Below are 25,617 nucleotides of genomic sequence, written 5' to 3' on the forward strand. Positions count from 1 at the left end.
ACTCACTCTCCTTGACCCCAGGCCCAGCTCGCGGCCAGGGCGCAGCGATCCAGGGAGACACCTGGCGCCTCCACGTCTCCTCGCTCCCCGGCAAAGCAGGCTGTGACCCCGCCTCCGGAGGGCGAGCGCGCCTCCCACGCTCTTCCCCGCCCGCTATCCGGGCCCAGCTTGGGCCGGGGGCGGGGCCTGGGGGGCCTGGGCTGCGGAGTGCGCCCCCCTCCGCTGAGTCAGACGCGCACCGCGTGACCGCGGTCACGTGGCCTGCGCTGGGCGGGGCGCCTTAGTCCTTGCTGCTGCGGCCGCGGGAGGCGTCCTCGTAAGTGCGGAGCGGGGTAGGCGGGGCCCTCCCGGCGGGTGGGGGGCCCGGGACCCCGGCGACCGGCTCTCACCCCTGCCCGTGGGGGCCGAGGCGCTGCGGTCGTAATGGGGAGGGGGAACGCGGCCCACCGACCACCGCGCGGGCCACTTCTGCCTCCGGCTTCCCCCCTCCGTGATCGCGGCGCTGGGGTGCAGGGTGGCGAACGCCCTCCTTGTGGAGGGGCTACTTTAGTCCCGCGTCCTCTGTGGGGAGCTGAAGACCCAGGAGGGTTCTGCCAAGTAAGGCGGGCGGTGGGAGCACCCACTGCCCAGAACTGAAAAAGAACGCGTGTCCCCAAGAAGCAGGGGCCCCCACTTCTGTAGTGACCCGAGAGGACCCCATGATACGGGACCTCCAAGGATACAGGGGAAACATTATAACCCCCAGCCCGTTAGGTTCCCGGACGTCGAGTTCGTGTTCCCCAAAATCGGAGAATGAATTCTAAGGAACAGCAGAGGTTAAGAGTAGGAAATCGTACTGAGGGAGAGACCACTTCTGAGAGGCTGGAGGGGCTGCCAGTGGGTTGCCGTGGACCCCACTTTCCAGAGGAAGTTGTTTTTTTTTTTTTCTTTTTCTTTTTTTTGAGTCAGGGTCTCCCTGTGCAATTCAGGCTGGCCTTGAGCTCACTTTGTAGCCCAGGCTGGCCTCGAATTCGCAACGAACCTCCTGCCTCAGCCACTCCAGTGCCGGGATTACAGGCGTGCGCCACCACGCCCGGCTCCAGAGGAAGTTTTATAGAGCGACAAAACTATGGTCAACCAGTAAGATTACAAGTATAGCTAATTAGGCAATGTTTGTCCAATGGGGAAGCAGGCCACGCAGCAAGTGCGCAAGGAAAGAACAAGTAGCTTTTCAGGAAGGAGTGGGTCCGAGGGTCTTGGTCACCCACCTAGGGGACGAATGTCTACCTAGACTGTCTTGGACCAGGTGTTGCCACTTACCTTATCTCTTGGGAATGCCCGTAGGCCTGGTGTCCAACAGATGCGACTCCGGCCACAGTTGTGCTGTGTTGTCATCTTTTACGTTGACTCTGAGGGCCCAGCCCGGTCTGACTGCCTATAATATTTCTCCCTATCTTGGCTGTCTGTAATACCATGGCCTCCAGTGACTGAGGGGGAATATAAGGAGGTAGCGTGTCCATCCTGGATGCGACTAGGGGTGAAGAGAGTGGGACTTAAGTCTACCTAGGAGGTAATAATGGTTGACATCGAATACTATGTTTACCCCATTCTCCTTTACTATGGTATTCCTATCATGCCACTGGGGAGGTAGGTACTACTGCTTTCTTATGTAGGCCTGGATGCTGCTTTATGAGGTTGGGTCGTTGATTGGTTAAAAAAATGGGGGCGCTGAAATTAGAACCTAGCTGTGCCTCACAGTAGCACCTTCCTTTCCACCCAGGATTTTGCTCTGAACTAAAAAGTCAGGGCCTTTCTCTTACTCAGTTTGGAAAGGTGGTCGGTGCGCGGTTAGAGGGGCTTCTTCCTCAGCCCCAACCTTCTCCGTTTCCTTTCTGCCCCTGCTCCTTGCCGGATGTTAACTTCGTTTTGTTAACTCTTCTCCCCACCGCAGAACAAGATGAAACTCATCATCCTGGACCACTATTCGCAGGCCAGTGAGTGGGCCGCCAAATACATCAGGAACCGTATCATCCAGTTTAACCCAGGGCCAGACAAGTACTTCACTCTGGGGCTCCCCACTGGTGCGTTGTGGGCTGGAGAGGCTGCCGTGGCGGGTGGAGAGAGTGGGTGTCAGAGGCTTTTAAGGGGCCAGATCTGTGGGCTTGCTTAGCACAGGGACTCAAAGAAGGCTGGAGGTGCTGTGCTGTGAGAACGCCAGACCCACTGCCCACGCCAAGCAGGACTCAGTTTCCTGCCTGGGTTGCTGTAGTTGTGCCCGTAGAATCCTGGAACAGAGGGATCTTTCTTAGTCAGGGAGACTTTGATTTTTAGGTTGCATCTGTAGTCCGTCCTCATCCAAGGTTTCTTAGCAGAATGAAATCCTGATGCCCTATGACATTCATTTTATGAAATGAATTAATTTCCCTTTTGTGCATGTAGGGGGTACCAGCTAAGGGTACCTGGGAGAATTGACAAGGTAATCGCTCAAATAATTTTCCGTAAGACTTAATTGAGCAGAGAGCTTAAATGAAAAGCAGTCCCAGTTTCTTCAGGAAAAGGCCAGAATGTTAGCTTTTCAGGAAGATGTTTTGACCCCAGTTCCTCAAGACGAGTGTCCTGATTATTTCTTTTACAGTGGGGATTTGCCCAGGAGGTCTTACCGGGCCCATCCCCTGAAACAGCGGCCTTGAAACTTTCTCTGTAGTTGACCAAGCAGTAAATATTTAAGGCTTCATGGTTGCAGCTGCTCAGTTCTGCTGCTAGAGTGTTAAACAGCCACAGACAGTATATGAATGAATGAATGAGTGTGGCTGTGTGCCAATAAAACTTTATTTGTAGACCCCTAAGTTTGAATTTGAATAATTTTGTCATAAAATATTCTTTTGATTTAAAAACAAAACTATTTAACAATGTAAAAACCCTTCTTCACTCATGAGCTGTAAGGAAACAGGCAGTAGGTGGGCTTTGGCCTAATGCAGCCCCTCCCTGCATATCACACTGGAATCAGTGCAGCATTTTCATCCAGGCCTTGGAGCATTCCTTCCACTAGATGTGGCCCTGGTCCGTTCTGGGTAGAAGCCCGAAAAACCAACTGGAGCGCAAAGGAGCAGTGAAAGAGTACCGGCTATGTTTTGGGGCGCTCAGAGAATTGGCTGGAAGGCCAGAAGTTTGGGAAATGTCAGGACAAGCATGGCGAAGGCCTGGTCACAGGGAGCAGCTGAGTAGTGAGTAGAGTGAGAGGAGCTGTTGACGGCTTTTATTCAGGGCATACTCATCGAGTGCCCTCAGTAAGCCAAACAATTCTAGAGGTGCAGCAGCAAAGAAAAGGGTGTAAGTTCCTGCCTCTCAAAGCTCAAATTGTAGTGGGAGAGACAGTTAAGTTAATTAGCAAAACACAGAGTATGTTAGGTGGTATTAAGAGGGAAAGAAAAATGAAGCAGCCAAGAGGGAGAGGGAGTGTCTAGAGGGGCCTGTATGGTGTCAGATATGGTGTCAGGGAGTCTCTGAGAAAGTGACATTTGGCAGAGGCCTGAAGAGGTGAGTTAGCCATGTAGGTACTTGAAGAAAGAGCATTTCTGGGCAAGAACAGCATGTGCAAAGGCCGCGAGGTGAAAGGCCCAGTGCAGGATGAGGAGTACAGAGAAGGAACCAGGGGCTGAGTTATGTGGAGCCTGAGGATTGGTTGTTACTGAGAGTGAAATGAGGAGCTGTTGTGGGCCTTGAAGAGATGAATGACAGGGTCTGACTTGGATTTTTTTCCTCCCATATTTTTACTTTGAAAAGTTTCAGATATTCAGAAAACTTGAAAGTAACAACGTAGTTACCATTCATCAGGATGCACCATTTGTTACCATTCGTTTTTATTCTTCTCTGGCTTGTGGTTTATACACACACATGCACACACACACACAATTCTTTTTCTCTAAACTATTTCAGAAATAAGTTCCAGACATCTTGACACCGTATGTCTCAAACTTTCAACTTCTGTCTTCTGAGAATGAGAACGTTCTCTTCCGTAACCCCCATGTCATTATCAGACCCAAAAATGGGTCTACCGTATTCTACAGTACCATCTTTTTTCTTTTTTTCTTTAAATCTTTTTGAGACAGGGTCTCGCTATACAGTTCAGGCTGGCCTCACTTTGTAGCCCAGGCTGGTCTCAAACTCGCAACAATCCTCCTGCCTCAGCCTCCTGAGTGCTGGGATTTAAGGCGTGTTCCACCATGCCTGGCTAATTTTTTGTCTTTTTGACAGTCTCACTATGCAGTTCAGGCTGGCCTTGAGACCCAGCCTGGTCTCAAACGAGCAATGATCCTCTTGCCTTAGCCTCCCAAGTGCTGGGATTATAGGCATGGGCCACCACACCCAGCTACAGTACTATCTAATATAGAAGCTATGTTCAAACATTTTCCCTAGTTGTGCATCTTTCCCTTTTATGGGTGGCTGCTATTAAGGGCTCCTGCATCTTTAGTTCCTGTTCATTTGCATGGCAGCAGCTTGAACCCTGTGCATTAGAGGCACGCGTTCCACCACTGGCCACACTCCGCCTCCCTCCTACAGCCTCTTCATCCCCTGTGGGCCTCCAGCCTTTCATTATGTGTTTTATGAATCTACCTCTCCTGGTGGAAGTCCTCCCTGAACCCCAGAGCACAGCTGATGCTCCTCTTCGCAGTCCCCACTCCTAGAAAGTAGCCTCCTCAGACTACTGCTCTCTGCTCTGCGTCCCCATCCGTAGCCCCGTGCCTCACGCTAGCGGCAGTTTGGAGACTGTCACATCAGTAATCAGATGCTCACGCAGCTACATGTAGTTGAAGTGATTTCAGTCAGTGGGATGCTGGGCGCTGGGGATTCAGCAGCAGACAGAGGACCCCGCGCTGCTCTCCTGCAGCCTGCATTCTAGAGGGAAGTAGGCAGTAACCAAGTAGGTGCTGGACAGATGGCGATTAGCGCTGGAGCGTTGGGTAGGACGGCAGGGCTGATTTGTTTCTCTCAGATCAGATAGATGCTCTTTGGGGCACAACCCTCCCTATTCCTAGGCACCCCCTGGGCTTGCAGGATCTGGGTCTGTCAGGTGTTCCTGGGGTTGGTGGCATTCATGGCCAAGGCCTCTCTTGCAGGGAGCACCCCGCTTGGCTCCTATCAGAAGCTGATTGAGTACTACAAGAATGGGGACCTGTCCTTTAAATACGTGAAGACCTTCAACATGGATGAGTATGTGGGTGAGTCTTTATCTTCTGGGATTCTTGTCTGGTTCAAAGAGAATCATGCCTGTCTTCTCATAGGCATGACCCTGAAGAAAAGGGGCATGTCGGGGAGCTGTGATACTTGGAGATAGGTTGATACTCAGCTGGAACGTGGGGCTACTAAAGCTAACCTGTGCTGGGTGTGGTGGCACAGGGCTGGAATCCCAACACCCTCCCGAGACTGAGGCAGGACGATTGCAAATTCAAGCCCAACCCAGGAAGTTTAGCAACTTAGTGAGACCCTGTCTCAGAATTTTTAACAATTTAAAAAGGGCTGGGGCTATAGCTCAGTGCGGACAATCCCCAGTATGGAAAACGAAAAAAAACAGCTGACCTCATGGGGTGTGATCATTAAGTAATACTGTGGTAACTCTGGAAGCTTCTCATATGTAATAAAACATGAATGAGCACTTAATAATTAGGGCACCTCCTCCCCTGCCTGTTCTCCGACTCCACACCATTTCCATGTGGGACGAATGCCCCCTCCAGCTCCCCTTGCCGCCAGGTACACTTGGAAGGGGCTGGCATGGTGGCTTTTCCACTGCTGAACCTTGTCTTGTATCACCCACCATCATTTTTAATTGTAAAATACATAAACATAAAATTTATCACGTCTAAAATATGGTGTGGTTAGCAGCCCTGTGGTGCCAGCTACTCAGAGGCTGAGGCCAAATCAAGGCCGGCCTGAGCAACGAAGCCAGACCCTGTCCCAAAAAAACCTGTTCATCTTATGATTTTTTTTTTTTTTTTTTTTTTTTTTTTTTTTTTTTTTTTTTTTTTTTTTTTTTTTTGGTTTTTCTCCGGTACCGGGAACCGAACTCACGACCTTGCACTTGCCAGGCAGGCGCTTTGCCGCTGAGCTAAATCCCCAGCCCCTTTTTTTGTATTGTTAAGACAGGGTCTCACTTTGTAGTACAGGCTGGCCTTGAACTTGTGGCAGTCTTCCTGCCTCAGCCTCCTGAGTCCTGGGATTACAGGCATGTACAGCCACACCCAGTTTAAGTGCTTTTATATGTACAGTTTGGTAGTGTTAAGTACAGTCCACGTTGCACAACCAAACTCAAGAATGCTTTTTATCTTGCAAATGTGAGACTCTGTAACTATTACTCAACTCCCCCTCCCTTTCCTCCTCTCCCCAGGCTTTGGAAACCACCATTTTACTTTCTATCTCCTTGAATTTTGCTTCGCTCAGTACTTAAGTGCATGTTTTCAGGGTGAATCTACGTTGTAGCATACGTTAGCATTTTTCCTTTTTGAGGCTGATCTTACGTCATTTTTTATTTTTGTGGTACTGGGGATCAAACCCAGGGCCTCACATACTCTAGGCAAGCACTGTCCCACTAGCTGCATCTTCAGCCCTGATCTTAAATATTCTTGATGATTAACATTAAACATTCACCTTAGACATTCTTTTTCTTTCTGGCTGAAAAAAACGGTCTGTTTGAGGAGCGCTGAGGTAGCTTTCTCCAACCACCTGGTGTTTAAATTAGGGTTCAGATTGAGCAAGGGTTTAATTAGGGTGAATAGAGGTGGGAGTTACAGGGTGAAGGGTGTGCTTGCTTCCTTTCCTAGATGGGCCTGTCCTACTCCAGGTGGTCAGGCCACTTCCGTAGCTGAGGGTGCCGCCGCCCCCAGCCCGTGGTCATCGCCTAGTGAAAGGGCGAGCGGAGTGAGGGCACTTCCCAGGCTCCTGCCGGCCCTGTGGTCACGGGTAGTGGCGGGGATGGAGTGGCGCTTCCAGACACGAGCTCAGCGTGTGCTAAGTGGGCTGGTGCCCCGTGCTCCCTGATGGGCAGTCCCGAGTGTCCCTGTTTGTCATGGGAGTGTCCTGGCATCCACCTTGGGAGAAGGGCTCTGGCACAACCGAGTGTCCCTTGGCCCACAGGCCTTCCCCGAGACCACCCGGAGAGTTACCACTCCTTCATGTGGAACAACTTCTTCAAACACATTGACATCCACCCGGAAAACACCCACATCCTGGATGGCAACGCAGCCGACCTGCAGGCCGAGTGCGACGCCTTTGAGGAGAAGATCAAGGCTGCTGGCGGGATCGAGCTGTTCGTTGGAGGTGAGCTTGGTTCGTGTGCAGGGCCAGGCGCAGGAGGCTGGGATCACCAGAGGGAGAAGCCAGGATGCCATGCCTGTCTCCACACAGCCTGTTGTCTGTGCCGGTGACACGGGTCATCTACCACGTCAAGAGTGGGAGCCCTGGGCTGGGGGTTTAGCTCAGCAGCACAGCACCTGCCTGGCAAGCGCAAGGTTGTGAGTTCGATTCCTAGTACCGGAAAAAAAAAAAAAAAAAAGAGTGGGAGCTCTGGAACTTTGCTCTGGCTCTTCTGCTCAGGAACTACTGTGATGTTGGACACTCCCTCTGTCTGCACTTCGACGCCTGGTGTATGCATTGAGAGGTTTAGATTTGCACTTGGAGGTCCCCTAGGCCCCAGTCTTAAGGCCTTAGAGATCAGTCTTGTAACTTATGTAAACATTTGAGATTATGGATGCCTCTAGTTCCAGAAGGTTCCCTACAGCCCCTATGTGATAGCCAGTTGAACCCCAGAGTAGTCATGTGACTAGTCAGGGTCAACTCCCAAATAGTAGGAAGAAGGCAGAAATCTGGGGTGTTTGCCTCTGAGGTTTGCGCTTTTGTCCTACCCTGGGCTGGCAACATGTCTGTCTGTTGTCCTCTTGCAAGTCACTCACAGGGGTATAAAACTGGACTGCCTTTTACTGCTGTAGATCTTATATCTAAGAAGGGGGAGCAGAGGGGCAGGAGCTTCCTGTGCTGGGAGTTTCTAAACTTGGCAGGTGCTGTGCTTTATTCATTGCAACTCTGTTGCAGCAGCAGGACCCCGGCTACACGCAAGAGAGACAAGTTTCACTCCCCAGTTATGTGTGGAGGCAGAAGCTGAGCTTTTGGAAGCTGGTAGCAAGTTGCAATGTCTGTTGTACCTCGGGTGCTTAAGACGTGCCTACCGTGGGATAGGATGTGAAAAGACGTATAGTTTAAAGGATATTTTTTCAGACTCCAGTTAGGGAAGGAGAGATTGTCCATTCTTAAAATTTTGCATCCCCAGGACTCACAGGGCCGCCCTGGCTGTCTCTTTCTGCAGGCATCGGGCCTGACGGACACATTGCCTTCAATGAGCCAGGCTCCAGTCTGGTGTCCAGGACCCGTGTGAAGACGCTGGCCATGGACACCATCCTGGCCAATGCTAGGTTTTTCGATGGTGATCTTGCCAAGGTGCCCACCATGGCCCTGACGGTGGGTGTGGGCACCGTCATGGACGCTAGAGAGGTAAGGGCACAGGGGTCTGCCAGCTTTGTGGGGGGTGGGAGGGCTCGTCTGTTTGTTAATTTTAGCTGTACAGGTACTACCTGAACACAAGGCGGGATCAAAGAGTATGATAATCTTTTTTTACGTGTATCACCATAAAAGACACGTTGCCATTAGTGTCCCTCGGAATACTTCCCTTTGCTTCAAGCACACTTACCCCTAGTTCTTGCCATTCTCTGAGCCAGTTCTGGAAGTCTTTCATCACTGTCTTCAGCTGCTCTGCTATGACTACCTCAGTGTTCTGAGCGGATTCAAACATTGACCTTTCACGGTTGTTTTGACCCTGGGGAAGAACCAGAAGTCACACGGTGTCGGATCTAGTGGATAAGGTGCATAGGACACACCTGATGTTTTCGCCGGCTGGGCTTTCCTTTGGATGGCACCTGGTAGCAGCATTCCCTGTATTAGTGCTCCTTGTGCATGCCTAGCTCTGGTTGTTTGCTTTACTGGGGAGCAGACCTAAGGTCTGGGGAGTTATGGGCAAATACTCTACCACTAAACTACACTGCCCACCCTCTGAAAACGTTCTTGTTAAAGATGAAGACGTTATAAATAAGGCTAAAATTTCAGGTGGTCCTAATACTGTTCCCCTTCTTTCTTTGGAGGTGACCATTATACCCAATGTGAGGTGAATCCTTTGAGCATTTTTTTTCTGTTTTTGGCTGGCTGACCATGCACTGCAGGCTGCTTGGCCTCTGCTTATGTTTCCCTTTTACGCATCTCCTGGGCAAGAACAGCCCAGTACCACAAGTGTGGAAATACGAATTTGTACCTGCCTAGGTACCGAGGACCCTCTTGGTCCCTGTTTGAAGGGACACTTCTCCTGCAAGCCAGAGAGGCTGTGGTTTTAGGCTTGTGCTCAGGGCTGATAAATGTGGTGAGGCATAGTTAAACTAGAAATGTTGGGCTGAGTGTGGTGGGTCCTCACTGTAGTCCCAGCACTCTGGGAGACTGAGCCAGGAGGGTCGCAAGTTCGAGGCCAGCCTGGGCAACTTAGTGAGACCTTATCTCAAAGTGAAAAAGGGCTCGAAGTGGAGAAAGGGGAGTAGAAATGACACAGACACAGTATGTTTATGTACCGGTTTCCCAAGATGAATGTAATTACTATGTATCATAAACATACATTCACAAAAATTTTTTTAAAAGTACAACCAGCTTGGTGTGGTGGTGCGTGCCTGCAGTCCCAGCACTCAGGAGGCTGAGGCAGGAAGATTGCGGTGAGTTCAAGGCCAGCCTGGGCTACAAAAGCAAGTTCAAGGCAGCCTGATCTATGTAGCAAGACCCTGTCTCAAAAAAAAACCAAACCCGAGAATAAAATAAAAAGCACAACAGATACTGAGCAGTTCTTGCCAAAATTTCATTATGTTCAGAGAGCCCTGCTTTCTGCATTTTGAGAGCTGGATGAGCAGGTGACATTCAGCAAGTGGTCTCTTCATGAGGTACGTTATGGTAGGAGAAGGCGGTGGGGAAACTGCTCCCTGGGCGGCCTTTCCTCTTTGTAAATTGCTAACCTCAGGTACTTTTCTTAAAGGGCTAGAGAGGTGCAAAAACAAACAAGTAAAGAGCATCTTGAACTGAATTTAGGGAGTTTTCCCCCTAGAATTGAGTGTTGTTTAGATTTGATTTTTTTTTTTTTTTGGTGGTTCCAGGGTCCTCACTTTCATTAGAATTTTAAAAGTATTTTCTCTTCTTTTCTGAGGTATACTAAATGGGAAGTAGCTACAGACATCTTAGCCTTGAATTTCTTTGCCCAGGTCCACAAACAAGCATCTCATCGGGGAAAAGTTCCCCGCTTATGAAGTGAACTTTGGGCTGGGGATTTAGAACGTTTCTGTTGGGGAGCCCTGAATCAGTACCTGGGGGGTCGCTGTGCTTGCTGCTTGCGAGCACAGGGGCTTGGGGGCTGTGTGTGTTCCTCCAGGGCATCTGACCTGGAAAAGCACCTGGGGCCGGAAATCAGGAAACCATTCAAAACTGGGCTCTGAGTTGCTGAGGGGCAGGGCAGTCACAGCCACTTTCTGTGCCCCGTGCTCTCGTGTTTTAAGAAAGGAGCACTGAGTACCAGGAGCTCTGCAGTACAGTGAAGTAAAACAAAAGGAAGTCTGTACAGCTGAGCCCTTCAGGATCACTTTCCAGCGCTCGCGTCCTCCTCGATATTTCAGCTGGTACGTGGAGTCTATGCCTTTGTTTTATGTAAACAAACACCATTATCTACATCACATTGGCAAGTTTGATGCTCCAAGCCGAAAGGGGCCTCTGGCGCCTCACAGATAACTCCCACCACTGCTTCAGAAAGTCGGGGTCCCTTCATACACTTAACTCAGCTAGCTGTGCTGTGAGAGATGCAGGCCTTTGTGTGGCCCATCTGTTCATAGGGCAACTCCGCAGTCGTCATCAGAGTTGCCTGGGGGGCTGTTACAGGGTAGTGAAGGGCACAAGCTCTGAGGTCCAGAATGAGGAAGTTACCTGCCCTGTCGTCCTAAACTGTGGGGGAAACAGCGCCCTCACCTTGGGTTGTGTGATGGAGCACTGGGGCACTGAGCAGAGGGTGTGGTACAGTCGCTGCTTGGAATGTGGCATTACACAAGCGACCTTCCCCGCTGGCTGGTGTGGCTGGCCCAGAGTGCAGGTGTCCGGACTGCTCGGCCACGGTTGTTTCTGCTCCCCAGGTGATGATCCTCATCACAGGTGCGCATAAGGCGTTCGCTCTGTACAAGGCCATCGAGGAGGGGGTGAACCACATGTGGACGGTGTCCGCCTTCCAGCAGCATCCGCGCACCGTGTTCGTGTGCGACGAGGACGCCACCCTGGAGCTGAAAGTGAAGACCGTCAAGTATTTCAAAGGTGAGGGGGCAGGCGTGGGCATATGTGGCCCAGCTCATGGTGGGAGTGAGGAGCGGACACTCGAGTTGACACCCATGACTTTAATAAAAACCAACCCCTACTGCCCCACAATATGGTCATTTCTCTTCCGTGGGTGATGGCAGGGGTCCATCGAGGAGGAGGCCAGAAAATGCAGGCAGAGTTGTGTCCAGTGTCTGTGTTGGTCTCCTTGCCATGACACTGAGCCTCGCTCAGGGTGTCTGTGTCCAGGCCTCATAGCGTTCTTTCCCTTCTAGGCGAGGTCCTGAAAAGCTCTCGTGGGGATCTTTATTTCTTTCACATTAAAAGGACACTGACTGGAGGGATGAGGTTGTGTTTCAGGGGTAGAGTGCTGGCCTAGCATGTGTGAAACCTTGGGTTCTATCCCCAGCACCATCACACACACACACACACAAAAAGATACCTACTGCTTTAATCAAACTTAGATGAAAAAGTCCTTATTCACTAAGTGTGTAAATTAGGCATCTGTTCTTAGACTGACCTTTAAATAGCCCGCTCCTGTAGTAGATGGGCTGACAGAAATTCAGGAATTCTGTATTCGCTGGGAATGAGAAATTCTTTTCCCACTCTTAAGAGTGTTTATCACCTGGAGATCAGAGAAAAGAGCTAAGTGTCAGTTCTAGGACAAGATTTGAGAGGTTCTGGATGTTACTGTGAAACGGTCAGACTCTGCTATCTGCATTAACTATGTTTTTTTTATTTTTATAGGTTTGATGCTTGTCCATAACAAGTTGGTGGACCCCCTGTACAGTATGAAAGAAGTGGAGAAAAGCCAGTCCTCTAAAAAACCATACAGTGATTAGTCTGTGAGGGACTTAGTGTCAGGCACCTCACAGAAACAGGCAGATCTTTCTGGAAATTGTCTTTAGCAGAGAAGCATTGTCTTTCTTTAATTGAGTATGGTGTTCCTGGCTCTGAGGCTGGAAGCCTAGTCATGCAGTTTAGCCATAGGGAGAATGACTTATAACTTAATCAGAAAAAAAAAAAAATCTCTGAAAAGTGTGCTCCATTATTTTGATGTCTGCCACCCCCAAGTTAGGGCTCTTAGCTCTTTGTTCTGCCTCAGGCGTTGTTCACACACACAGCACGCTCCCATCTGGAATTCCTGTCCTTAGGTGCGCTTGTCCTCAAGGGGGTGGGGAGTGGGGGCTTGTGTATTTTGGATACAGGATCTTTGGAGTCTTCACAGTTTCGCTCACACAGGCCTGCCCTTTATCTGAGAATCGCTATTCAGGAATGAGGAGCACTCTTCACTACCTAAATTACATACGAGGAACAAGGGAGCGGCACCTCTGGTCAGTAACCGGTACTGTAGAAAGAAAATTCTCCCAGGGAGAGAAGGGGCAGTTTTCTGGGCTCTCCTAGCTGGCCCTTCTGTGAACTGCTAGGCTGCCGTGTGGGAGGATTTGGTGTGTGGGACTAAAGGTGATTTTTGCCAGTGAGTCTAAGCTCCAGGGGCCCAGCCACAGCAAACTTCTCTCCTGTGGGGTCCCGCAAGGTTCCACAGGGACCCTCTTCCCACTGGAGCCCGGTGTTTTTGTCAGAGGTCTCTTACGTGTTCACCAGTAAGCAAGAGGCCAGGGTGATGAGCTGGCCAGGAGCTCGGTTCGAGTTTAGTCACGGCGTGCAGTATAGCGCTCTACGTTCTTGCCTCCTTAAGAATTGAGTGCCAAGGCACACAGCAGGGGCTTCTGGTATTGTCTCCCCCACTTAACATGCCCGGGCCCAGAGCCCACTCAGGTTCGTGTGGGCTGATGTTCTCAGGATTCTGGGAAACGGCCCTTCGGTCTGTCCTGCAGCGCTCCTTCCCGGATGGGCTGTTGCTCTGCCTGCTGTTACGCTCTGAAACCCTTGCGGAGTGGCTGCTGGCTCCGATTCCTCCGTTTCTGTGCCCGCTGGAAGGTCCTGCTGCCCATTTCTGGAAAGATTTCTCAGAGCCAGGCTCGGTCCTCAGAGCTGTGTTTGCTACCAGCATTTTGTCATTAGCTGTCACACGTGATTGTGCTGCCCTTCTGTGTTAAGCTAATGGATCCATGGATCGATGGACTTGTTTACAATGTGCTATTTTCTATTAAATCCAATATTTTCAAACAAAACGTGTCATTCATGGATCTCCGTCCCCAAAGAAGGTTGTCCTTTGAAGCTCTGATTCCAAATAGTAGATATTTTGGAAGTAGCACGTGAGAAAGCTTTGCAGCTGGCCTTCACAGCGAGGTCTCGAGCATAGCAGTAGCCACTGTCTATGGCTATCTTCACTTGTCAATGTAAGGAAGAGCTTATAAAAATGAAGCACCCGCGTGACAAAGGTAGGAATGAACAGGTGAGCAATAAATTGTTTTACTGGAGATCTGAACAGGGATACAGCTGTTTAAAAAAAGAATAAGGCAACCAAGTGTGGTGGTGCACACCTGTAATCCCAGCACTTGGGAGGCTGAGGCAAGAGGGTTGCTGGGAGTTCACGGCCAGCCTGGCTATGAAATGGATTAAACGTCAGCCTGGACTATATAGTGGGGCCCTGTCTCAAAAGAAAAAAGAGGGTAGGGCTGGAGAAACAGCGCAGTGGTCCTGCTTTCCTAACATTTGTGAGCCCCTGCATGGATCCCCAGCAACATCATAAGGGCAAGTACGGAAACTGTTTTCTGTTTTCTTCGTTACTGAAGAAGTTAATGAAATGGAATGTCTACGTCAGTACAATCAGCCAGAGGAAGAAGGTTTAATTTTTACCATTTTATGGACGTATAATTTACACACCAACAAAATCTACCCATGCTAAATGCAGTGATTTTGAAGTTTATAGACTTGTGCAGTACCCCACTATGATCCATTTCTGTCATTCCAGAAGGTTCCATTTTACCCCTAACCCCAGGTGACTGATTTGCTTTGTGTCTACAGATTTACCTTTGTGTGTGTGTGTGTGTATGTGCTCGCGTGTGTGTGGGCTGAGAACTGAACACAAGGCCCTGTACATGGTAGGCACACACCATTGAACTACAGCCCCAGCCCCTATGGACATGTCAAAGAAATGGAATTACATGACATTTTTTGTGTCTGGCCTCTTTCACTAGCATGACTTTTTTCTCACAGTGCTGGAGATGAAACCAGGGTCTGGCACTTGCTAGGGAGGCACTGTACCAGACCTATGTCCCCAGCCCATGCACGCTTTTGATGTTCATCTACAAACATGTAGGAGTAACCCATTGCTGCTTCTTGCTGATGAGTATCCCATTCTGTCCATATAACAGAATTTATCCAGTTAAGATGTTTAAATTTTAAGTAGGTACAATTACAGAAGGAAATTAGCTATATGAGAGTATACCTATCCCTGGGCCAGTGTGGGCCTCTAGGACTATGCAGTATACCTTGGAAAGGAGGTGTTTGTTTTGGGGCAAGGATCTTGGCGGGTCTGGAATGTCTTGTTGCCAGAAAATGGGGGCAGTTCTAAAAATATCTGAAGTAGTAGAGAAGACAACCAGCCTGTTAAGTGGGGTTCCCACTCACCAGGCTGTCAGATCTGATGAAAGAGGAAATACTAAATATAGCTAATAGGGAGAAGTTGAATCTGTAAAACAGCAAGTCTAATATTCAGAAGGAGGAAAAAAGTATACATGGAGTTGTATATTCAGGAAGAGCAGATAAAATGTGTTTAAAGCTTTATTACATTTAATAAACAGTATCAATGTAGACATAAATTAGTGTTGCTAGTTAGGGGGGCACATACCTGTAATTTCAGCTACTTGGAGGCTGAGTCAGGAGGGTTGCAAGTTAGAGGCCAGCTTGGGCAACTCTGAGAACTTGTCTTAAAATAAAAGATAAAATTTAACGTAGCTCAGTGCCTCCAAGCATCAATGTCCAGTAGTGGCTGACATGGGGGAGGGGGCACAAATGGGCATCACCTGCCTTCTGTTACATGCACCTGCTCATAAAGTAGAGACAGATGTGAGAGCCTGGCCCACTCTTGCCCTTCTGGCTCACTCACTTCCTCAGGTCTCTACTCAGACACGATTTATCAGCTATCTCTCCTGACCCGTCAGACTATAGCAGCAACCCCTAATTCCACATTCTCCCTGCCCCGCTCTGTGTCCTCAGAACCACTGGCCATCTGACAGGTGTTCTGTTTGCCACTCAATGTGTGCCCTGGACGGCAGGCTTTGTCAACTACTGCTTTAGCCAGACCTTCCAACACTGCCCTATACACCACTGTTGCCATACACACTCGGGAACGAGGGGAGACCGTAGCATATCACATGAACATGGGGTCGCCAGCTGGCCTACTGAGATCTCATCTTGCAAATTTGATGCCTTTCTCCCAGGATCAAAAACCCTTACCATGACGAGGGGCTGGTAAAGTGTGCGAGAGTTTGTGCCAGCCCTGCCCTCTTCTGGCTCCCTGCCCGCCGGCTGAGCCCTCTACCTGACGCCAGGTCCCATCCTCTCCTGCCTCCTTGAGGACGCTGCCAGGAAGACGCCCCCTCTCCTGCAGCATCACATCGTCTCCTTCTTGGGTCTGTTCCCTTTCCTGAGAGCTTCACTTCTCTTCATCTCCTTTATAACAAAATTGTAGGGTTGCTTATATTCTGATTCTAATCGCTCCCCTCCACTTTCTTCTCCTGCTACTAACATTACACGCTGTTGTCCCTTTGTAATCACCCCCCAGTTCCTGGATTCCCTGTTGCCACTGTGACATGGTTTATATCTAGATGTCCCTCCAAGGCCTCATACACTCTTGGGGGGACTTTGAGGGAAGAGACTGGATCGTGGGGGTGTGACACTCATCAGCACTTAGTCTGCTAGTGAGTTTACCCCTGCATGTCAGGCTGGGAGGAGGAGCCGGTCAGAGGAGGTGAGTCCCTGGAAGGGGGCATCTTCCTCCCCGGCTTCTCCCTTCATCTCTACCCTTCCTGTGGGCCGCGCCCTGAGTGACTGACTTCCACCGTGCCCTGCCCCATGCCGTCATGCCTTGGAGCCAGCCAACCATGGACTGAAATGTGAGCCAAAATAAACCTCTCTTAAACTGTCAGGTATCTTGTCCCAGGGACGAGAAAGTAACTGAAAGTGATGCTGTACCAGAGAACGTGGTCACTGCTGTGGCTGTACTTGACCATGTGGTTTAGACGTCTTTGCAACCAGTTTAAAGGAAGAGTTTGGAAAGGTGTAGTGATCCTGGCTGCAGAAGCCCTGGAATGCAGCAAGCTGCTTCTGGTCAAAGGGCACCAGACCAGAATACCCATAGAAATGCACATGGTAAAGACCAGGCTCAGGAAATTTCAGCTGAGAACACAAACCCCATTGGCAGTCGGGCTGCAGGCCTTGCGTGTTCTGCTCTGGCAGGGTATCTGTCTGTATTTTGCTCATGTCCTGAGACTTTAGGGGAGACTAAGATTAAGAGCAGTGGAGTAATCAATCTGGCAGAGGAAATTTCAGGGAAGCCTAATGCTGAGGCAATGGCATGGATACTTATTTTAGCCAGTTCTTTGTTGGAAAATCAGGAGCAAGCATCATAAATGAGTAATTTTAACAGTTTTGAGTTTTGCCAGAAAGAGAACTCCTAAAATTGAGGCCCACAAGTTGGAGCAGGGGACATCTTGATTGCTGAAAAGATTAACATTCAAACGAAGCCAAGTAACTTGGATTAGGACAACAGGAAAAAAGGCTTGAGGGCATGTCAGAAAAGAGCAAGACCCCACCCTCTGGGGGGTAAAAGTGAAACTGCTTTGAGAAGAGCGCCCTAGGGCACTGTGCTGGAGAAAGTGCCTCCTAGAAATTGATTCCCAGGGATTTGGGATTCAGGTCAGTGCTCAGCCATCCACTCAGAGGCCCAGTAGCCATGATGTGAAAGGGCCAGGCAACTGCTGCAGGCGTAGGTAGACATTAATGTCACCCGCGTAGTTTTAAAGATATGCAGAGCTGGGCGTGGTGGTGCATGCCTGTAATCCCAGCACTTGGGAGGCTGAGGCAGGAGGATCATTGCAAGTTGAAGGCCACCTTGGCCTACAAAGTGAGCTCAAGTCCAGTCTGAACTCATAGTGAGACCCTGTCTCAAAAAAAAGAAAAGAAAAGGATATGCAGAATGCAAGATGTGTGAGGTTAGAAGGCTTTCACCCAGATTTCAGTAGAAGGCTAGGGAGGCCAGGGAGTGTGCCCCGGAGAGGGCAGTGTGTGAAGCTGTGAGAGTAAAGTCAAAAGTGCAGTGGAGACTGCAGGATGTTGGTAAGCCAGCAACACGAAACATCCAAGTAAATCCACAAGGAGTGAAAAGCCTGCCCAAGAGAAAAACGCTGAGGACTACAAACACTGGCAATGCTGTAGGGCAGGCCACCCAAGCCCTCTGCAGTTCACATCTCTGTTGTGGCAACACACTTACCTGAGTCACCAACAGAGGCCGGATACAGAGACAAGCACGTTTGTTAGCCGGTGGTGGGCACCCAGTACATGACCAAGTACTGACCCCGAAGGGCAGGAGGGGAGAATATTTGTGTTTTTTGTCTTTTTTTGAGACAGGGTCTCGCTCTGCAGTTCAGGCTGGCCTTGAGTTCACTTTGTAGCCCAGGCTGGTCTCGAACTCCCAACGATCCTCCTGCCTCAGCCTCCCAAGTGCTGGGATTACAGGCGTGCGCCACCATGACTGGCTAGGAGGGGAGAATATTTATACAGTTCTAGTTCTGGGTCTGGGGGGGGGTGATTAGTTTTTTTCTGATTTGATTTAGTGCAGCTATGGAAATACTCCTACAAAGGATGGGCTCAGCTTGTGACAAAGGAACAAAGGGGCTTAGGGAACAAGTGGTCTTATGACAAAGCACGGGGTGGTATTGGGTTAGGTAACCATGACAACATTTACGAGAAACAAACTTAAGGAAACAGAAATTTAACCTCTAAGATGGTGCCTGAGTATAACATGGCATCAGTTTGGTTCTTTTTCCCACTTTGCTACAGCTCGCCCCAGGTGCTGTGCATGGAGCTACAGGATTATCTGCCCTGCTGGACTTAGGTCTTGCTTTGGTGCCGTTGGTTTGTGCCCCCTTATTCCTCCCTTCTGAGCGGAATGTGTGCCCTGCGCCTTTGTACGTCAGGGTTTAACTTCTTTTGATTTTTACAGGGGCTCATTGCGAAGAGCATGCCTGAGGAGGAGACTGGGCTTGGACTTCTCAGCAACGCTGAGACTTAGGACTTGGGCAACCCTAAAGGATGGACTAAATGCGTTTTGCATAAAGGGATGCACGTGAGTCTTGGGGGACAGGCAGGTGTTATGGCTTATACCTAGATGGCCCCTCCAAGCCTCATGCATTCATGGACAGGGCTCTGGGGGGTAACTGGGTCACAGGCGCATTATACCCAAACGTGCGGTCAGAAGGTGGAACCTGGTTGGAGGAGGCGGGTTAGCGGCAGTGTGGCCTGGAAGGTCTATCCCTCCCCTACCCCGCTCCTCTCTTCCTTCTCTGCTTTCCCAATGCTGCCACATAAGCACCATCTCCTCTGCCTTCCCCGTGTGCCCAGGGCCCTGCCCTGGAGCCAACAAACTATGGACTGAACCTCTACAAACTGTGAGCCAAAATAAACCTCTCCTGTAAGGTGTGGGTATCGGTATCGTGTCTCAGTGACGAGAAAGTGACTGGCACATTCCTGTTTAAAAACTAGATTTCAATTTGTACCGTATGTAATGACACCTCCTCAAGGTCAGCGGCTTCTTCCTAGCTGAGTCTGACCCACTGATGACCCACTGAAGGCATTTGTTCCTTTAACTCCCACTATTTTAAAAAATTCTTAACATTTCAACCTCTTGTTTACATTGCCTATTTGTTTTTTGAGGTAGGTTCTTGCTATTTTGTTCAGCCTGGTTTTGAACGCCTGCCGATCCTCCTGCCTCAGCCTCTTAAGTGCTAGGATTACAGGCATGCGCCACCAGGCTGCTAATGGTGTTCACTTGTTCCATCAGAGAACAGTAATTCCCTTAGCACAGTAATTACAGTTATTAAGTTCTCGGTCCAGGATGCCACCCCCAGATCCGTGTTATACCTGAGTCTGGTTCTGGTGCTTGTTTTGTCTACACTTTCCTCCCTTCACTTGTGCCTTTTTATAAAATTGGAAACTGGACATGTTTTGGGTAACAGGAAGTGAGGTAAACAGGTCGTTAGTGTGGGGTGGTGTATTTGGCTAACAGGCTGCGTTTGCTAGAACTGCAGGTGTCCCAGAGGCTTCAGTTTCCGTTTCCTTGCTTTTTGTTTCCCCTGTTCTCACTGGGTTTCCCCAGACACGTCTTAAAATCTTGCTGTTCTCTCCACTGCAATCCACTGTGACAGTGCAGCCCTGCAGACGGAACGCTGCGTATCGGAGGGAACAGCACTGTGTTAGGTCTCCGCTGTCTTTTCTTCCCTTCTCGAAGGCGGCCTGAGCCATCCCACTGCCTTTCCCCTCCTTCGCAAAGTAGTTTTCCCTCAGGGCAGGGCTCTGCCTTGGAGAACAGAGAGCCTGAGGCTGCTTCCTCCCCCTGCTACTAAATGGCTACTTTTCCTCTCCTCTGCCCAAAGCGCAAGGTGATTTTTGGCAACATCTTCACAGTGAGAACTAAGTGGGGCTCCTAGAGGTAAAGCCCATGGAAACGTGCATTCAGCGCACCCTGGACTAGGTCCTAGCTTTTCACTCTCAAGCAAATCCACTCTCAGTGTCTGGAAATTGTTTGAGTTCCAATCACTTGTTCCAGCAGCTGCTGCCTTAGATAAGCTGCTGCGTATCTTCCCATCTCTTTAGTGTTTATGGCGGAGGCTTATTCATCTGATAATGTAGGAAAAGCCGCTGTGCTGGGCATGGCGGGGCAGCCTGTAATCCTGCGCTTAGGAGGCCGAGTCGGGATTGCTGTGAGTTAGAGATCAGCCTGGACTACACAGTGAATTCAAGACCAGCCAGGACTACACATGAGAGTCTGTCTCAAAAAGGGGGGTGTGGGGCAGGAAGAGGAGGTAGAGTGGATTTCCAGTTTTGCTCTCCTGGTAGGACGATACTCCATTTTCTCTCACACTCCAGATTCTCACCCCTCCTCCACTCCCACTGCCCTTGTCGAAGTCCCTACTGACCTTCGCGTTGATTGCTTGGTGACAGTGAGAGCCCTTCCGTGACCCATGTGCAGCACCTGACAGCGGATTATGCCTTACAAGCCACTCTCTGTCTCCTTCACCGGTTCTTCTCCCTCTCCTTGACCTCAGTGCTTGGAGTGACCCGGGACTCAGTCCTTGGACCTCTCTCTACATACAGCTCCCTGCCTTGGTGATCTTTCATCTCCTAGCTCTGAAGACATCCACTGTCTTCCTTACTTGTGTGTCCAGCCCGAATCGCTAACCGCCTAACACCTCCCCTGGGAAAACCAAGCATTTCAAACTGTCCACAGCTAAATTTCTCATCTGCACCCGTGAACCTGTACTGCAGCCTCCCCTACTACGATTGCTCAGACAAAAACACCTAGGAATCAACTAGGGTGCCTCACTTTCTTACATAACACATACGATCTCTAAGTAAAGCCTATTAGTTTTATCTTCAAGGTAAGTACAGGATCTAACCAGTTCCTAAGATTCCAACTGCTGTCACACCAGGACAGGCTGGCTGGCTTCTCACCTGAGTTACTACAAAAGGCCCTTTCTCAACCCTAAAACGGAAGTCAGGCCCTATCCTTTCTCTGGGCAAGGCCGATGAGGCTCATCTCAGAGTGGGAACCCAAGTTCACACAGGTCTTATACACTCTGCCTTCGCACCCACTCCCACCCCATCTCTACTATTCTCCTGCCTCAGTCTCCCTCAGCCCTTGCTAGCTGCCATCGTGTACCTGGAGGCCTCTGATATGCTCCCATCACAGGGGCCTATGCCCTGGCTATCCCTCTTGCCTGCAACTCTTTCTTCCAAGGTAAGTACAAGGATCACTTCCATACTGCCAAGCCTTTGTTCAAGTGCTATCTTAAGGAAGTTTACTCACTGAGCCTGCTGGCGCATATCTATAATCCCAACATTCTGGGAAGCTGAGGCAGGAAGATTGCCAGTTTGAGCCCAGCATGGACAACCTAGTGAGACTGTATCTCAAAATGGAAGATAAAAAGGGCTGGGGATGTAGATCAGTATAAATATCCCTGGGTTCAATCCTTAGTACCATAAAAATAAATAAACGGATAAATAAAGTAAGTTTTGCTTGTCTTTTTGAGACAGGGTCTCACTATATAGTTCAGGCTGGCCTTAAATTTACAGTGATCCTCCTGCCTCAGCCTCCTGAGTGCTGGGATTACAGGCATGTGTCACTGCACCCAGTTCATGTAAATTCTTTTTTTTTTTTTTTTAATTTTTCTCCGGTACCGGGAACCGAACTCACGACTTTGCGCTTGCCAGGCAGGCGCTTTTGCCGCTGAGCTAAATCCCCAGCCCCTCATGTAAATTCTTTAAGGAGGTGAATAAGCTGCAAAAAATAGAACACAACTGAGAGTAAGACACAAAATTACTTTTAAAACGTATATGGATTTATGTTGTATTTTTTTGTTTTTATACTGAAAGGGAAAAAAAGATCCAAGCAAAAAAAAGCAATGTTGATTTTTTACTTAGCAACTTTGGCATGAGCAGAGTCTCCTCCAAAGCTGCTTCTGGCTCTGAGAAACATGGGACTCCTTGGAGTGGTAAATTTTCAGGTCACTTGAATAACTGTATAAAGTCTAGACTATGGGTGCTGAAAGTTGGTACTTATATAGACATTTGTGAAGAACACCACACCCCCCCCCCCCCCGCCACACCGAAAGTTCCCATACCCAAGTATCTGACCACAAACCCTCAGCCTGGTCTGCTCACCATTTTTTTTTTTTAATTAAGCCAAAGTCTAGGGAACAGACTGGCTACTCTTTCTAGTATCACAGTATCTGCAGGCACCATAATATAAAAAGTCTTTGGTCCTAATTATGACCTTTATAAGGACCTCAGTTTTGTTTTTTGTTTTGTTTTTGTAGGGTCTCACTATGCAGTTCAGGCTGGCCAGGCTGGCCTCAAACTTGCACGAAACCTCCTGCCTCAGCCTCCCGAGTGCTAGGATTACACCCATGCACCACCATGCCTGGTTTTGTATCTTAGCTGTTTTATGTCAGTAGACAATAAATGTAACCATTTGGCACGGCACTTTGCTATGTAAAAACTGTAAGGTGTCAACAATGGATCAAGTAGTTTTAAGCTGGCTTAAAGTTTTTGATAACACTACTTACTGTTCCTGCCTTGCTATCACCACTCTATGCTTACTGAAGTCCAAAGTCCAAAGTCACCATAATGAAACACACTCAAGAAAATTAAAATCCCAGAAATTAAATCTTCTGTAACGAAATACAGAAGCTACTACTAGCTTAACCAGTTACGTTAGTTTGTGTTTGTTTCTTGAGTCAGGGTCTCGGTATGTAACCCAGTTGGCCTCAAATTCCTAGCTCAAGTGAATCTTTCAGCCTCCAGTACTTGGGCTCCACCAAGATCAGCTGGGGTTAGTTCCTCTATTTCTGAGAACTGCTGCCACCTGTTGGTGATGCTTATGATAATACCGATACTTGGTGAGAGACCCAAACTCCAGTCAAAATTTTTGAAATTTTCTTTCAAAGTGGATATCCATGTTACTGCATTTTTTCAGCTGATTACCTTAACATCTCTTGAAAAAAAAAAAAATAGCAGGCATATTAAGGGATTTCTGATGTAACCCAGAGCTTTCTACAACTATAAAATGACTTTACTAACCATGCTACAGGTCTGTGAAGATGGCTTCCAAGTCTTTTAGCTATTTGCTATATCCCTGGACAGGATGAAATGTAGTCTGCAAATGGCAGGACTTAACTGAGAAGGCAAGCTAATCCTCTCATGCCAGAGCAGTCACAAAGGTCCCACCTGACCCGAAGGATACTCTGATCAACCTGTTCAAAGGTTAATTTTTTTTTCATGAAGCTGAACAAAGAGAAATGAGTGTAACAGGTAAACAGCCTCAAACTGCATATGCAAGCAGTGAAGTGTCTTGAGAAATAATTGATTGAAAGCCACAAAAAAACCTCAAAAAGAAAGAATTTCACTGATTTGCTGAGCCTACTAAGACCAGAAAATCAGACTTCAAGAAAGGCTTTTCGGCTTCTGACCCATTCGGGTACTTCAAGATAGAATGGACAGTCAGACATGGCGTCCATGGCTGTAATCCCAGCACTCTGGGAGGCTACCGCAGAAAGACTGCAAGAATGAGCCCAGCGAGGCCAACTCAGGGACTGGTTAAGATTCTTGTCTCCAAATAAAAAAAAAGGGGGATGTAGCTCAGTGTGGAGGCCCTGGGTTCAATCCTTAACACTGAAAAAAAAAAGATACAATGAATATTTATATAATACTAACAATGTAAGTGGAGGGGACACCATGACAGCCCGGAGCACTCTGAAGAGTCATGCTGATTCAATGTAATAATGTGGTACCCAGGATGGAATAGAAAAATGACATGAGAAAAACTAAGGAAACCTCAATTAAATATGGACTCTAAGTTAACAATAATGTATTAGTTCATTCATGTGACAAATGTACCATACCAACGTACGGTATTAGTAGGGGAAAGAGGGTGTGGTATATATTTAACTCCATACTATTTCTGCAGTATTTCTATACATCTAAAACTTTTCTAAAATTAAAAGTTTATTTTAAAAAATTGATGCAACAATGCAGTTCAATTGGCAAAGGCAGGCTCTTGATCAGAGAGATTGATCAGAGCATCCTTTGGGTCAGGTGGACCTTTGTGGCTGTGCTCTGGCATAAGAGAATTAGTTTGAGAGGCTGGAGATTTAGCTCAGCGGCACAGCGCCTGCCTGGCAAGTGCAAGGTTGTGAGTTTGATTCCTGGTACCGGAAAAAAACAAAAGACAAACAAAAAAAAAGAGAATTAGTTTGCCTTCTCAGCTAAGTCCTGTGGACTGCATTTCATCCTGTCCAGGGATACAGCAAAAAGATAAAATTAGTTCAATCAAGTGTAGAAAGTCAGAGTCTCTAGTTTGACTTATTTGGAAGCTTATTTTCACTTATCAGCTCTAGACCCACAAGCCTTTTATATAAAATCAAGACACAAGACCCTCTCAAATTCCCACCAAAAAGACCTCTAAGGTTTTTGTCCACTTCTATCAAGTCTCAGCCCACTTGTACGCAGGGCCTTCTTGCAGTGAAGCAAGGTGAAAAACTGCACTGTCACACATTCCTCAACACAGAAACCTTTCACAACCCCACTGGCTTTGCAGGGCTTTCAAGGAGACACCCGAATCTTTCATTTTACTTACGGACAACAATAGCAAAGCTATACCATCTTTTTTTTTTTCTTTGGTACCAGGAATTGAACTCAGGACTTTGTGCTTGCCAGGCAGGCGCATATGCCACTGAGCTATATCCCTGGCCCTACCCTCTTAAAATTAGTTTGTAATGCATGCTTCAAAAGCGGGGCTTTACAAACTGTGGTAGATTGATGCATGGTCAGCATTTAACACCCAGCTGAACTGAATCAGAGTGGTGTGGAAGGCCCACCTGAGGACTGTTGCCAACAGCATAAAAGGGAAGATGGTGTGCTGTTGCTTCTCCCGGAGAAGCCTGTCACTATGGCTTTCTTGGTATGAACTCTTCTGTTCTGTCAGAGGAGCTCGGGTGCTCCTGTTGCTGACGACGGCTGCAGTTCTATTCAGGTGGGCTCTGGTCCTTACCTGGAGTGTTACTTTCTGGCTCCAGTGCAGATCTCTCAGCCTTCTGGCACAGATCCTTCACTCCATTGATGCAGACTTCCTAGTTTCCACCCCTGATCTTTGGGCCTTCCCAGCGCAGATTCTTGGTAGAGACTTGCACGAGACATTGTTGTGGGCTCTGGGCCTCTAGTTGGACTCATGGAGGACATTGCTATGAGTTCTCAGTCCTCAGCTGGATTCTTTGGGTTTCTAGTGTGTGAGCAGACCTCCTACACTCTTCTGTATTTGATTCTTTGGGTGAATATTATAATCCTATAAATTATGTGTCCTATATTGTTTCCTTGCAAACCCTGGCTACAACACAAACCATACTGTCTTTGTTAAAATTAAGGGGTAAAGGTTTTGTACTTAAGGAAGAAGGAAAGAAATGGGTGACTAAACAAGTCTTTGAGACTAAATACTATACCTGCATTGGGCTTTAAAAAATCATAAATGGAAAAAAA

At 48.5% G+C, this 25,617-nt stretch overlaps 1 protein-coding gene across 2 annotated transcripts; it reads left to right on the plus strand.

The window, feature by feature from the left end:
- The first annotated feature begins 215 nt into the window (after nt 1-215).
- Nucleotides 216-13,535, plus strand: Gnpda1 (glucosamine-6-phosphate deaminase 1). 2 transcript variants are annotated; one of them, XM_005380710.2, is made up of 7 exons: nt 216-316; nt 1,931-2,060; nt 5,097-5,198; nt 7,108-7,290; nt 8,333-8,517; nt 11,226-11,400; nt 12,148-13,535. In XM_005380710.2, the coding sequence occupies exons 2-7, from the start codon at nt 1,937-1,939 to the stop codon at nt 12,240-12,242; spliced, it is 864 nt and encodes a 287-aa protein (XP_005380767.1). In that variant the 5' UTR covers nt 216-316; nt 1,931-1,936; the 3' UTR covers nt 12,243-13,535. The 2 variants fall into 2 exon arrangements, with proteins under 2 accessions (XP_005380767.1, XP_005380768.1); XM_005380711.2 differs by having other exon boundaries at nt 265-332.
- Nucleotides 13,536-25,617: the final 12,082 nt, after the last annotated feature.

Source organism: Chinchilla lanigera, unplaced genomic scaffold (assembly GCF_000276665.1).
Source record: "Chinchilla lanigera isolate Chin_1 unplaced genomic scaffold, ChiLan1.0 scaffold00014, whole genome shotgun sequence".
In the NCBI taxonomy this organism is placed as follows: domain Eukaryota; kingdom Metazoa; phylum Chordata; class Mammalia; order Rodentia; family Chinchillidae; genus Chinchilla; species Chinchilla lanigera.

What these genes read in the sequence shown, in the direction of transcription:
- Gnpda1 (XM_005380710.2), top strand. Translation starts at nt 1,937, where the DNA reads ATGAAACTCATCATCCTGGACCACTATTCGCAGGCCAGTGAGTGGGCC. An exon ending in CACTCTGGGGCTCCCCACTG is followed by an intron (nt 2,061 to 5,096) that starts GTGCGTTGTGGG and finishes CCTCTCTTGCAG; the next exon opens with GGAGCACCCCGCTTGGCTCC. An exon ending in CAACATGGATGAGTATGTGG is followed by an intron (nt 5,199 to 7,107) that starts GTGAGTCTTTAT and finishes CTTGGCCCACAG; the next exon opens with GCCTTCCCCGAGACCACCCG.